Genomic DNA, 13,683 nt, shown 5'->3' on the forward strand with positions numbered 1-13,683 from the left:
AAAGTAGTGCTAACTATTGCATGTCAATTGCTGTCTATTTAAATAAAAAGATTTGAAATATTAGAATTAAATCAACAATAGCAACCGTATATTTTTATGAATTCAAGCCTGTCTTCAGTGTTTGTGTGTCGTCTGTGTCAGTAAGTCACTTAAATCTAAGAACTGCCTCCCCTAAATACATGCAGGAAGCATAAGGTGGAAGGCTTGCTGCCAATAACCAATTAAGAGGCAAAAGGTCCCTGACATCTTTCAACTCTGAGTGTGGGTCACGCAAGAACAAAAGGCCCTCTTGTACGAGAATGCGCGCAAAGGGAGGACAGATTGATGAAGGGGACAGGGCGTGCATGCGGCGCCTGCGTGTTTATGTGTATATTGTTTGTATGCATGCGCACTGCTGCTCCCTCAGCATAAGGCAAGTTGTCACGTCCTTTGCCTCCCTCCATTTGGGGGGCAATTGAGTGAATGGGCCTGTAAAACCAACAGCCCTAGGGACAAAGAAGCCCGGGGGCATTAAGTCACGGGTGAGTGGGCCCCTTTAGGGCCAGCAGCTGACCCTGTGGAGAGGCCTCTTGTTTTGGTGGAAGGGGGCTCGTGTCCCTGGACCCCAGGCCAAGATGACAGCATCCCTAACATATACATACACACATGACAGGGGAGTCAGCTTAAACTACACTATCATTCATCAAAGCCGGCCTTCACCTGCTTGGCTGTCAACTCCACCTGGGGGAACGGGGACCATTTAAAATGGAGGATTTTCCATTTTTAAGACTCCTGAAAAAAAAATGTTTTTTTAAGAAATCAGTCTTTGGCATGAAGTCGGGATGTTGTTATCCCCGCTGTGAGCATGTCAGAAGAACTAGAGGATCAGCAGAAATCTTTATTATGGTGGAAACACCATGTAACACACTAATTTGTACAGAGGCTTTTGGCTGAGGGAGAGAGGTGGAAAAATGGAGACACAGGAAGGGCAAAATGCCACAGAAGTCCTGCAATAAATGCATTTTATTTTTCCAAATTAAGTACATGGTTACAGAGACAGCTGGCAAGAGTTCTATGGTACCTTGGTTATGATTTCATCGGAAAACGCTACATAACAGCGCAAGTGTTACATCTGTGATTTACCTGCTAAATGAAAGCAAAGTCCAGCATCTTGTGTGTTGCTCATGCATAACCACAGTAGTATATGACAGCAGCTACTATCTTGCATATGTACTGAATTCCCTCAAAACCTATGATGTTACATGCCCAAGTGTTGTTAACGTACAAACATGATCTTAACAAATGGAATGTACAAACACAAATCAAACCAACAAACAGAACAAATGACACAACTATATACAGATTGGACACATCTCAGCCACCTGATTCAAATAAAAATGATTCGTATGGACGTTAGTTGTCTTGAGAGCTGTGTACCATGTTCTCCTGATCTTTCCGCTTGATCTCCCCTGACAAGATTCCCTTCTTATTCTCACTCAAAATGCTCAATGCAGGATAATCCAGATTATAACTACTACTGGATCCACTAATGCAGATAATACAAGAAGGCCATATATAGCTGTAGTGTTACTTCACCGGATTATAGAAAGTTTGTTTCAGGACGGTTAAAACGTGTCAGGCTGTTAACATGGAAGCACAGTGCAATCGATTTTGTTTTGCAAATTTACATGTATTTACATTATATTTTGACCATGATGTTCTCATGCAGAGGGTCAAAATAATGAGTGAGCAGGTAAGGATCTTGCTCCTGGGCATTTCAGGAGCATCCAAGGAGACATTAGCTGCTGCAGGGATCAAATGTATGTATCTTAATGTAGTGTGTCTGAGGTACACACTTCTGTAGCCGAACAGGAGAAAAGATCATGTTAAAATCAAGCAGCATGAACTTAATGTCAGCATTTGTTACACACACACACACACACACACACACACACACACACACACACACACACACACACACACACACACACACACACACACACACACACACACACACACACACACACACACACACACACACACACACACAGAGAGCTACATCATGAGAATGAACAAACAAACGTTTAAAATTTAAAGGATGAGTAAAAAGTGCAATTTGTCTATGATTAGAGGTCGGAGATGGAGTCCTGCTACCTAACAGCGAAGAACACATTTTAATCAAAGGAAAAAAAAAACAATCTATATGTTACAAGATCACACATACAACTACACAATGATTATTTGCTAGATCTCGTCTGATCAGGAAAAGAAATTAACATTAAATTAGTGGCAGTGTGTGTTCTTCTAACTCGGAGAAATGAAACTGAATGGTAGCCCAATCTTGATTTTGAAAGAGAAAAGACAATATAATTCTTCAATAATTTCTCTTAAATGTTTTTTTGTTGTTGTTGAAATAAATAAATTAGTAAACATTAAATAAATAAAACCTACAGCCTTCACATAAAAAGTAAATCCTTTTCAACCAAATGCTTGTTGTTGAACACTAATGATATGAAAAAGGGTCAGCAGCAATCATCTGACCGAAGCAACGGCGGCTGTTCATTTTCTAATACAGAGAGCTGCTTTAGAGCAAGTGAGAGTTTTTAGGCTGCTTTGTCAGCAAAGTTAAACTTCTTAAAAACTCGCGGTGTCCGATTTATATTAATATCTAAGCTTTAGAGCTGTCAGAAAATAAATAAAACAAACAGAAATAAACATTAAGGTACCCTTCCATTTTTGAGGTTCTTACATGTATACATTGCAATGAAATACATTCAACCGATGTCTCCACGGACTCTATGGCCTTGGAAAGGAAATGCTGCGTTGTAAAAAAACAACAAAAAACAACAAAAAAGATACCATCACAAGTGCTATCCAGTTTGCCCTTAAAAACACTGCTCCTTTCTCAGCAGCAAAATAAACTCAGTAGTGCAATACTGACAGCTTCCTTATTTCCATCCTCAAAACTTCACATCACCTTGGAGACGCCTTTTCCTCAGCAACGTAACACCGCTGTCACAAAAAACACGTAACTGCATTTTTGTTCCTTCAAAAGCGATGCTTTGATTATATTCTGTTCAGTATGTGTCTATAAAAACCCCACGGTGTAATTTGTTAAGTACCAGGGTGTCAATAAAAAGCTACAAATGTTGCGTGTACGTGTTTTTTCTTTTTTTTTTTACATCTGGTAACAGCAAAGGGGCAGTTTAGCAAATCAAGCTGGAGAAGATACATAATGAGTAACGTTACATCATAAAATGTCTTTCTTGTCATTTAAACAATATATTAACAATATAAAACTCAGAAGCAGCCACTGCTAGTGATACACACTCTATTACTACAGCCTACTGTATGTGCAGGTGGATTCAACATTACTGACTGGTGCAGGAAAAATTAAACTGTACAAAACGGCTTGTGTGGCCGGGTTGTATGTGTGTGTGTGTGTGTGTGTGTGTGTGTGTGTGTGTGTGTGTGTGTGTGTGTGTGTGTGTGTGTGTGTGTGTGTGTGTGTGTGTGTGTGTGTGTGTGTTCAAAATGAAATACAGGCCAAATAGAAAACACAGCAGTTGGGCAGTGACCTAGAAATGTGTTGGAAACTATAACAGCAGCTATGCCTGTTTGTGTGTGGACGTCCTTGGCAGTGAATTTCTGCTTCAAAACAAAACAAAACAATTATTTGTCTTCACTGGATTGTCTCTTACAGGATTCAGTGGAGATCTTAGTTGTTGGACGGATGTAGTGCTGCCTGCGTAGTGTGTGTGGGGTTGGGGAGGGGACGGCTTTAAAGCACGAGGGCCCTTGAGGTAGAGCCAGACGACGGGTAGGGATTCAGGTACTGACGAGCCTGTTCTGTCATGATCAGCTGGTCCTCTGTCTTCCCATAAACCACTGCTTCCCACTCACTCACCTGCAGAGGAGATGATCAGAACAGTTTCTTCAGTAAGCAGCTAACATATGACTATTTTCTTTGTGTATTTGACCCTGGAAACCAAGAGAAATGCTAAGGAATTAAAATATTGAATACAGGTTTCAACTTACCTGTGCAGTAGCATGTTTTGGTGCTTTGTGGGAGGAAGGGATCTTCTTCACCCGGGGGCTCGTAAAGCGATGATGATAAACGGGGATTCCTAACGAGGACTCGTCTTTCTCAGGAGTCAAAGAGTGGCTACACTCCTCTTGCTCAGGGATCGGGGGGACCAGTGAAGAGCCTGTCAGTAGACTTTCATCTGAGACCTGCAGTGGGACATTCAGTTAATGGTGTAGACAAGGGGTGTCAAACATACGGCCCGCGGGCCGCATCCGGCCCACCAGGGGGTCCAGCTCGGCCCGCCGGATGACTTTGCTAAGTGTGAAAATTACATAAATACATAAATTGCATTTCTATGAGAATATGGAGGTTTATGAGTACAAACGTTTGTAATTTTTTTTTAATCGATCCAGTAATTGCTTCAAAAACAGCGTAAATGCGACGTCTGCTCCGGAGGCAGAAGCGCTCGTTGCCACAGGCAGCAGCGCTCGCTGCTAGGGAATCTGCAGAGGAGAGCCCAGGCAGATAAACAGTGGGCTGATGTCTGAGTTTTTGGTCTTTCTGTTTCTAGTTTATTGTAGAAAGACCTTAAAATAGGATTTATCATCAAAAAACCTTCACCAATGATTTAAACATAGAGAAATATTGTCGTTATTATGCTATGATTTTACTGGTCTGGCCCACTTGAGATCAAAGTGGGCAGTATGTGGCCCCTTAACTAAAATGAGTTTGACACCCCTGGTGTAGACGATTAACAATAAAAGTAATGGTGAACTCGACTTCAATTCAAATAGTCCATCATTTAAAATCTATTGTTACAGTTAGAGATAAGGCTGAATAAACAGCAAAATCATACAAGCATGGTCAACCATATAACATTCCCATTGGTACAGTTACATGCAGATGCACCATTGATGACCTCATCATTGTTAGCCACAGTCCAGCTCCTTGGAGTTACGTGCTCTAGTCAAGTAATCATGGCATTTACTTTTTGGACCCAGCTGCAGGATCTGAACCAGTGATTTGACAAATTGTCAGAGTGACTTACCTGTGCATCGTTCAGCTGCTCTTGGAAGAGTTGGACATTGAGGGTATCTTTGCCCCAAGGCTCCAGCACAAGAGACTTGCGCACTTTTCTGGCTGGGCCCTCCATCTAAATTTATAAATAAAAAAAAAATCAAAATAACAGTGTTAGAGCTGTGCAGCTTTATAGTAACTCAATTTAAAAATTGAAAGTGTCATTACATACACTATGTTTCCATGCTCGGTAGTCTGGCTGCATGTCTGCTCTGTTGAAGAAGTCGGCTCCAGTCTCCCGTTTCAGAACTTCACGAATGTCTTCCTCTAGAAATGCCAAAGGCTGCGGCTGCAGAACACACACAGATGAGTATAACCACAGGAACAGGCAGCCATGTGGTCAGTTGCTGAAACCAAAATTGAACCACTTTACCTCCATCTTCAGTGGCCCGTGCATTTTCTCCTGAGCAGCCAAAGCATTTTTGAAGGGAGTTGGTGTCCTCGGGGTTGGAATCATGACGGCTTTACGGAATTTAGGGGTCCTGGAACTACAAATATAAAAATTATTATCATTACAATAATTTTCTACAAACAATAATAAAATGTTCTGGCTTAAATACTGCTTATTTATTTACCCATCATTCTCTTTCTGGTGCTTAGGTGTGGTTTCTTTGTGGAGGGGCGTGTTGAGGAGACACCTTTGACCACACACAGGTGTTGAGGTGAAGGCGGGGTTCTCCAGATTCAGATGCTCCGCCCCTGATATGTTACAGAACTGCAAAAAAAAACCAGACAAACACATAATCAATGCAACATAAATACATCCAATCTATAAAGGAGAAGTCAGCTGATGTGAGGATTATGGTGTGTGAGGAAAGAAACATAGTTTCTATTTACTCGAGACGGAGTGAATGGCAGTGACTTTGTGGGCGTTTTCTTGGGAGAGTTTGAGATATTTTCCAAGAAGGAGGAGCAATTCCTGTCGCACAGAGGAGACGGCTCCCCCCGCTCTCTTCTCCTCCTCCTCCCGGTGGATTCCTGCGTGGGTTTGGATGAGTTGTTGGGAGTCAAGGAGGTGACGCCTCCAACACCGAATGGAGTACAGTTCCTGTCATGGCCTGAGATGGCAGCGGGAGTGTTGACGGTGTAGTCAACTGGATTGTAAACCGTCCTTTCTTCCAAGAGAGTGGTGTAGCCCGCCTGGTTGTGTCTGGGCGGCGTCGCCGTCTCTGACAAATCAAAACTGGCCACATCGCTCCATGCCACAGGGTCCTGCAGAGCAAAACACATCTACAGTAGATCTTTAATACATTCATGATATTTGGTCAACAAATTCAGACTGCGCTAAATTTGTTCTGTTACTCACTGAGTCAATGAGCTCCATGGTCTCTGCAAACTCTGGTATGGTCTGCAGGGTGGAGAGCACAGTGCTGGCCTCCACAGCCAGGAACTTGCTGGGCGAGACAGGAAGCTGTGCCGGAGGTCCCTGCGGGAGCTCAGGGCCCCGCCACGCTCTTCTCTCTGCTTGCTCCTCTAGGCTGCTGCTACTTGTAGTCAGTGTGTCATCTGACACACTGTCTGACCAGGCTGAGAAGTGCTCCACAGTCTGAGGGACGAGACAGGCGAGACCACTGGTGTTAGATGTTTGGCCCCTGCAGCAGCTCGGTGTCTGATTTGATGGCGTGAGATATGTCAAATTATTGTTAATTTACATCAGTTTTGAAATGATCTGTGACTATGAAAGTTCAAAAAAACACTGGTGATACTACAACATACTGTATTAGATGAATCTTGATCGCTAAATGAAACAATATGAAGTCAATGAGTGTGATGGATGTGGTGATAAATGAATGCAGTGAATGAAGTGTGAAAACATTGTCAGTGGGGACAGAATAGGAACAGAAGAGGCAGAGCGCTTGGGTCAAACCAAACTGCTGGCTCAGCGTGGGGATGGTTTGGGTGGGGGAGGCGCAGAGGAAGGCTAGGAGGAGAGGACGAGAGGGGATGAGGGGATCATGTTTGAAACTGTAGTAATGGGAGGAGGTAGGAGGACTACCAAGCACAGCTCCAGGCCAGTCTGAGTAAGTAGCGAGATGGGGAAAGTAGTTACTATAGCAACACTACAGCAAACCAGGCTACAGGCACGCATACATGTGCGCCATACTCGTTTTCACACATATACACTGCAAAAAGTCCATCATGGAAAGGCATTTAGTTTCAAGTCTTACATCATATGTTTTTTTTCCTGATAGCAAAGGAGAAGGAATTTGATTTTTTTTTTTTTTTTTGGAGTCAATATTTTTTTTTTATCAAATTAGATTGAGGAACAAACAAGAGCACCTTGTTCAATAAAATTTTAAATATTCTCTGATTATCTCGCTATGATTTGATTTCAAGACTCTGTTAAATACCATATTTAATCATTAAAATGAGCCTTTTTACAGTGTATGTAAGCTACAAACACACGCAGGCTATGCTGACGTATGCTAACACACGTTTGGAGTGTGTTCTTACACATGAACCTCTGCACTGCATTTGTCGCTGGACTTCATTCTCTGCTGACATAAGCAGCAGCTCAAGCTCCTTAATTCTTTGCTCTCTGTCAGGATCATCCAGGCAGGATGGCTGGAATAAACAAACGTCAGGGAGGACAGGTCGAAAGGAAAAGAGAACAGGAAAGAGTTAGGAGAGTTAAGAAAATCCAGAAAAAAAAAGAGACAAACAACACAAACAATTTACACATAAAATATTGACAGGACCATTTAAATTTAGCCCCTATTGTTATTGAATGTTAGGTGAAAATAAAAGGACATTCAAGTATTTGATTCGAGGTCCAGAGTTAGCAATCACAAGTATAACTACAGAAAGACCAGAAAATAAAGAACGTGGAAAGTTTCCCCATTGGCATGCACAGAAATACAAAAAACAGAGACTCACTGATATGAAACCGGAATTTTCAGGAAGACTGTCCATCACATGTCCACTGAGAGGATCATACGGATAACCACCCATCTGCGACACAGAGCATTAAACTCAGTGAAGCGCACAAATGAAAGAAGTTAAAAGGCCATACGGCGTGAAGCACAGACCTGGTTGGGTCCTGTCATAGGCAGAGGACTGCGGTCACAGCACTGAGGCTCTGTTGGAGTTGCTGGACATGATCTGTTGGGACGTCTCTTCGCACTCGTAGAGGAAGCGAAAGCCTTGCTGCCGTCTTGCAGGTAGCCCTCGTGCTCCACCTTTCTCCTCATGGTGGAATTCCAGTGGTTCTTGATGGAGTTGTCTGTCCTGTTGGGGAGAAGATTGACATTTTTAAGCATATTGCCCGTTTCATCACTCAGACAGGAAGCAGATATATTTAACGTGCTGATAATGTTGCATTACCGCCCAGGGAGAAGCTTAGAGATCTCTGCCCAGCGGTTGCCGAGCCGTTTGTGGGCTTCATAGATGATTCGATCCTCTTCCTGAGTCCACGAAGACTTCTTCACCTCTGGGTTAAGGTGGTTGTGCCATCGTTCACGGCACTGCTTTCCAATCCTTCCCTGGAGGTGCTTTGCGATTACTGACCAGCGCTTGGGGCCATACTTGTGTACCAGGTCGATAACCTGCACGAATACCATCAAATACCATTAGTCGACTGCTTTTATTTCTAAATCAGAGATATCCAATCCTTATACTGCTGCATATTCAGGTACTATTTTCTGTCATCATTTACTTTCTGGGAGAATAAAGTAAGGCTCTCATGGATTCATAGATCTCTCATTTACAAGAGCAGCAAGAGTGCTTAGAAAGACTAGACTGTGGCAACAGCAGGTCTTGTTTGACTTTTTCTGTCAGGGCTAAAAAATGTTGTGATGTCATGGCTGGCAGACCACAGTTACTGGTAGAGCTGTGTTTCTGTTATGATGCCAAAACCTTGGATGAATGAGACATCATTCTTGACATTCTTGAACAATGGTAATCCATTTAAGGAATGCCTTGCTCATCTCGGAGCTGAGGAAGGTATTAGAGCTCCAGTCTGTACAAAAAAGGGCCGGGCGCTTAACTACTGACTTGGAAAGTCTGTGTTTTATTAGGAATGACGTAGTGGAGCATTTACTTCACAAAAAAAAAAAGAAAAAAAAAAAGACTAAACTAAGGCAAGAAAATGTTTGGCGGGAAGTAAACTGGCGCATGTGCACAGCCCTGTTAATCTGAAGGTAAAGTATACTTAGCATATAGTGGTGTTTGTATTGTGTTCTTTCACTTAGACTAAGCTGCTCTCTCCACAGCTCCATCCTGCCTCCCCTATCATTTACCTATTTTGTCATCCCCCTTTCAGTGCAGAACAGGAACTCCCAGCTCCTCTTACCTTCTGATCCTCCTCTTTTGTCCAGGGCCCTTTCACCAGCTCTGGGTTGAGCACCTTCTGCCAGCGGTGCTGACACTGACCATCTGTCCTCCCCTGTGATAGAGACACAAAGTGCCACACCTCATTACACCACACCACACCACCAGCCCAGAGTTACACTGACTCCTGACAGCTGTAAATAAATATGCCTGTCCAATCACAACACAACAATACGACACTACAATTACATACAGATCAGGAGAAATGTAAATTATGGGATTATAAAATGGTTTGTACGGTCATTAACTGTGACAACAGAAAGAGACAGACCAACATGGCATGAAACAAGTAAGGTTCTACTCTGGAGAAACAATTACATTTTTTGAATAAAAAGTTTTTGTCCAAGTAGATACATTATCTACTTACTGTAAAAAAGTTTGCTATTAATTTCCAGGAGTCGGTTCCATGCTGCTCAACAAGCTTTTTCAGCTTTTCATCCTGAATACGGGGGAGAGGTGGGAAAAGAAGAAGGGAGAGGTGGGAAAAGAAGAAAGAAGAGACAGAAAGAATGAAAATCCTCCTGCAAAACATTTTCACACTGTGCTTCTTTCATTGTACTACTGAATAAGATAAGCTGTGATTATTAAGGTTCCCCTAAAATGTGTGCATCACACACTCAAACACGTTTCTATTTACAAACAGATAACATGCTGTATAAAGTCATAATTTCAGTGTCTCGGAGCACCTCCAAATTTCTAGTCCAGACCTCCTATCTCTGGTACACTTACCTCATCTCGTGACCACTTTACTTTGCAAAGCGTCTTTTTATCTTTGCTCTTCTCTTTACTCTCTGGATCTGTGGAGTGCAGCTCTTCATCCTCATCATTGCTAAAAATACAAACGTGGAAAGAAGAACAGATTTTATGAATGGAGCTCAAGAAGTCTTAATGGGGTCACTGCCTGTAAGCTTAGCAGTAATCTTGATATAAAAATCGTATTGCCTGGACATTTCTGTCACAGCGTGAGTATCAGTTTTTTTGCCTATGCTTATGAAAGTGTACCCCTATTTACATATCAGCTGTGTGCTCTGGAAATGTGTATATGCAAAACTCTATGACTGGAAATCATGACTGTTGTCTCAAGATAAAAGAAAACCATCGGCAAGGGTGCTATTACAACCAGAGGAAACAGGCTAAACTCAGACTAAATATTTAATTATCTTGTCACTCTACTAAGTTGGTTTGCTCGTGGTTGTAACTTCAACACTGCTAAAAGCATTCGCTGCTGGACATTTCATCTGACTATTTTGTAGGGGCAAAAGAGTGAAAGAACCATCAGTCTATGTCTATATCAGTGTATGTGTTAAAGTTATCAAGTAAATTCACTGGAGCAGTTGACCGCTACTCCTTCGATGTCACAGTAAAAACATGCCAGACAAGATAATACAAAGAAACCAGAGATGGCAATTACAAAACTAACTGTAATTCAAGCAACCTGTTAATCCTGCTCACCAATTGATATTTGGAGTGAGAAAATAGCATTGACTGAACGTCTTAGTAATGTTACACTGAGACTACAGCCAGGCAGCACACTGCCCAAAACACTCAGGAATGAGTTAAAAGGTAAACCAGCAAATAAATAAATGAGAAAATCAGTCTGGACATGTCAGCGTGAAAAATAAAGACGGGAAAAGAATGTAACTACAAGAACACAAAATGTGTCACAAAAAGTTGTACTTTTGTGTTTCTATAAACTTGCTTCTGGGTAATACTGTCTTTGTAGGAGTGGAGCAGACTTTAATCAATAAAGCAGGATTGAAATTCCCAACAGCTGTTACTAAACTGTAGACCTTTACAATCACACACATACAGGAAAAACAGTGCTTTCCTCGGGTCTTGTACGAGAATGTGGATGAAGGGTCTTCTTTAGTGTGGAAACTTGAATATGGCAATTGAATTTTGGTGTGGCCTGATTCCCTGACTCGAGCAGAGAGAAGTGTGACCTGAGTCTGGACCTATGGTTGAGCAGGAAGGAGGGGCGTAAGGTGACTGGAGGAAAGGGGCGATCCCACATCAACAGGCTCTTTCACTTCCAGAGATGTACGAGTGTGTGTGTCGATGAGCTGGAGGAGGTGTGCTGGGGTGTGGTCAGGGGAATGGCAAAGCCCTAACGGTCCAGTCATTCAAAAAGTAAAAAAAAGAAGAAGAAAAAAAAAGAGGTATACTTATGTAACCTCTTCGCATTTAGTTTAGCACGTCAGTTATTCACCTATTAACTTTCAAAATGTCATGAATATAATACTAAAATGTCTCAACTGCATGTCTCAGCAACAAGTAAAAAAATGTACCGGCTATTCAGAGTCAGTGTTTTCTGCATTAGGAATACATCATCGGTCATAAACAGTTAATAAGGTATATATGAAGTGCATTTCCCTGGTCAAACCCTGAGTTATTCTAATTGCAAAAGAAAAGACACACTCATCTCTTTCCAGATGTAAATGCAAGGTGGAAAATATGCTGATGTGGAGATGAGACAAACTGTTAATAGAAGCTGATATAACGTAACATCAAATAACATATTGGTGGTATTCGGGGCTGATCAATTAACCCCTATTGTCCACATTAATCACTTGCACTGCAATAATTATAACACTTAATTGCAAATATTATCATGACTTAAACATAGCTGTTGCTGAATGCAGATAATCGATGCTCTTGGTTCTGTTGGTTTTCTTAGGTAGTTTTTGAGCAAGTTTTTTTTTTGACACACAAAGGGCTTTGGGAACTTTTAGGTACTTTCTAATTGGCTTTTTTTTTCATCTTTGAGGGTTCCAATAAGACTAAATGATAACAATTGCATAACTACAGCACACATTTTATCTGAGGTAGCTTTTTATCTGTGTTTTGTTATCTTTTTATTCAGAAAAAAAACCAGAATCTGAGAGGTAAAAATGATCTTATTTGTTTCAGTTTCAGTAATGTGTTTTTGCATCGCTGATATTTGACAATGAGCTGCGCGCCTCCCACTCAATGCAAAATATTATGTGTAGTAAGTTTTCCAACAATATTACAACCAATATTTAAAACGTGTGTCAGGGTGTACAAGCTATCATTTTCAGCCTGAATATATCGCATTCTTCACTCTCCAAACGTGTCTAAAGGCTACTGAGAGAATTATGTTTTCAGCCATAAATTATGTTCCAACTATTTTAAGAACTACCATGCACGTATCTTATACTTGGGACTTTGTTACAGTATAACTGTGCAGGTACACGTGCAATAGCCGTATTAACAGGGCAGATACTTAGAGGTGCATAAAGGCACTAATAGAGACAAACAGATGGCAAGCGAACCGCATAATGAAACAGCAGTGTTATTGTTGCTGGCACCCACCTGCGTGATTTGACGTTGTCCATGACAGTCGGTGGGACGTTTGAAACTTTTCGTAGACGAGCCTGTGTTTGTCAGTTCTCTAAAATCCCACATTAATAGATTTGCATCCATAGAAATCGTCGTCAGTCATTGCCGGTTTCTTCTGGAGATGCTGCAGCATCTAGCCAGCGAGCTAACTTTACGCACAGTTCATAACATTACGCTCTCTTGCTAAAAGCCATCGTCACCGACGATAACGTCTTTCCATAGAAAGGCGTCACCATGTCCTCCTCTGATGCGCGCTTTCTAAAAGGCAGTATGGCAGCGTAAAAAGATGATATTTAGACTGGAGGAACTGCTGCACTACTTTCGTTACTCGCCGTCCGGGCTGTTTCGATCATAATCTTTCTCCTCTGTACTTCTTCTGGCGTTATGATTTTTTTTTTTGTCCATCCCGCCGATTCTCGCGCCCAGCCCTCTGCGCAGGCGGCCTCCTCCCTGATTGGTCAGAAATGGGGCTGGGAGAAGAGAAGTCGGTACTGATAGGTCACAAATGAGGGAGAACTCGTGAGTGATTGGTCAAATCCGTGACAAGCTTTTGATTCATTGGTTAACATTTTGAAGAGGCGGGTGTTACATTAGACAACTGTACTGTTACCTTCTGCTACAGAATAGGTCTTTTCATCGCGGCGGTGGTGGCCCAAAGTGGGGTGCGGAGACTTTCGGGTGGGGGGGGTGGGGGGAATCAGCGGGTTTCCAGTGTGTTTCACAAGCGTAATAAAATGCATAATAAATTTAAAATAGTCCCAATTTGGCTGCATCATCTCCAGTTTTGTGCCTAGAACACAATTTTGTGTTACTTAAAATATGTATCCCTACAAGCAAGAGCACGTCTATACTGAAGTGCATTTTACGTTGATTATGCCACTTTATGTCTGTGCTTCATGTCGGTGTACTTG

The 13,683-nt window shown here is 42.0% G+C and overlaps 1 protein-coding gene across 1 annotated transcript; it reads right to left on the minus strand.

Moving 5' to 3' along the window:
• Positions 1–1,013: 1,013 nt before the first annotated feature.
• Positions 1,014–13,106, minus strand: mybl1 (v-myb avian myeloblastosis viral oncogene homolog-like 1). Its single transcript, XM_069703666.1, has 16 exons — positions 12,746–13,106; positions 10,142–10,241; positions 9,780–9,851; positions 9,375–9,467; positions 8,408–8,628; positions 8,113–8,311; positions 7,961–8,035; positions 7,538–7,648; positions 6,390–6,629; positions 5,921–6,295; positions 5,659–5,798; positions 5,457–5,571; positions 5,256–5,372; positions 5,055–5,159; positions 4,018–4,212; positions 1,014–3,886 (listed from the first exon to the last, which is right to left on the minus strand). Exons 1-16 carry the CDS (start codon positions 12,766–12,768, stop codon positions 3,761–3,763), a joined length of 2,307 nt encoding a protein of 768 aa, XP_069559767.1. The 5' UTR covers positions 12,769–13,106; the 3' UTR covers positions 1,014–3,760.
• Between the last annotated feature and the right edge of the window lie 577 nt (positions 13,107–13,683).

The sequence above is a fragment of the Brachyistius frenatus genome, unplaced genomic scaffold (genome assembly GCF_029030835.1).
Source record: "Brachyistius frenatus isolate BFR_SWC_R1_liver_20210118 unplaced genomic scaffold, ASM2903083v1 Contig_47, whole genome shotgun sequence".
In the NCBI taxonomy this organism is placed as follows: domain Eukaryota; kingdom Metazoa; phylum Chordata; class Actinopteri; family Embiotocidae; genus Brachyistius; species Brachyistius frenatus.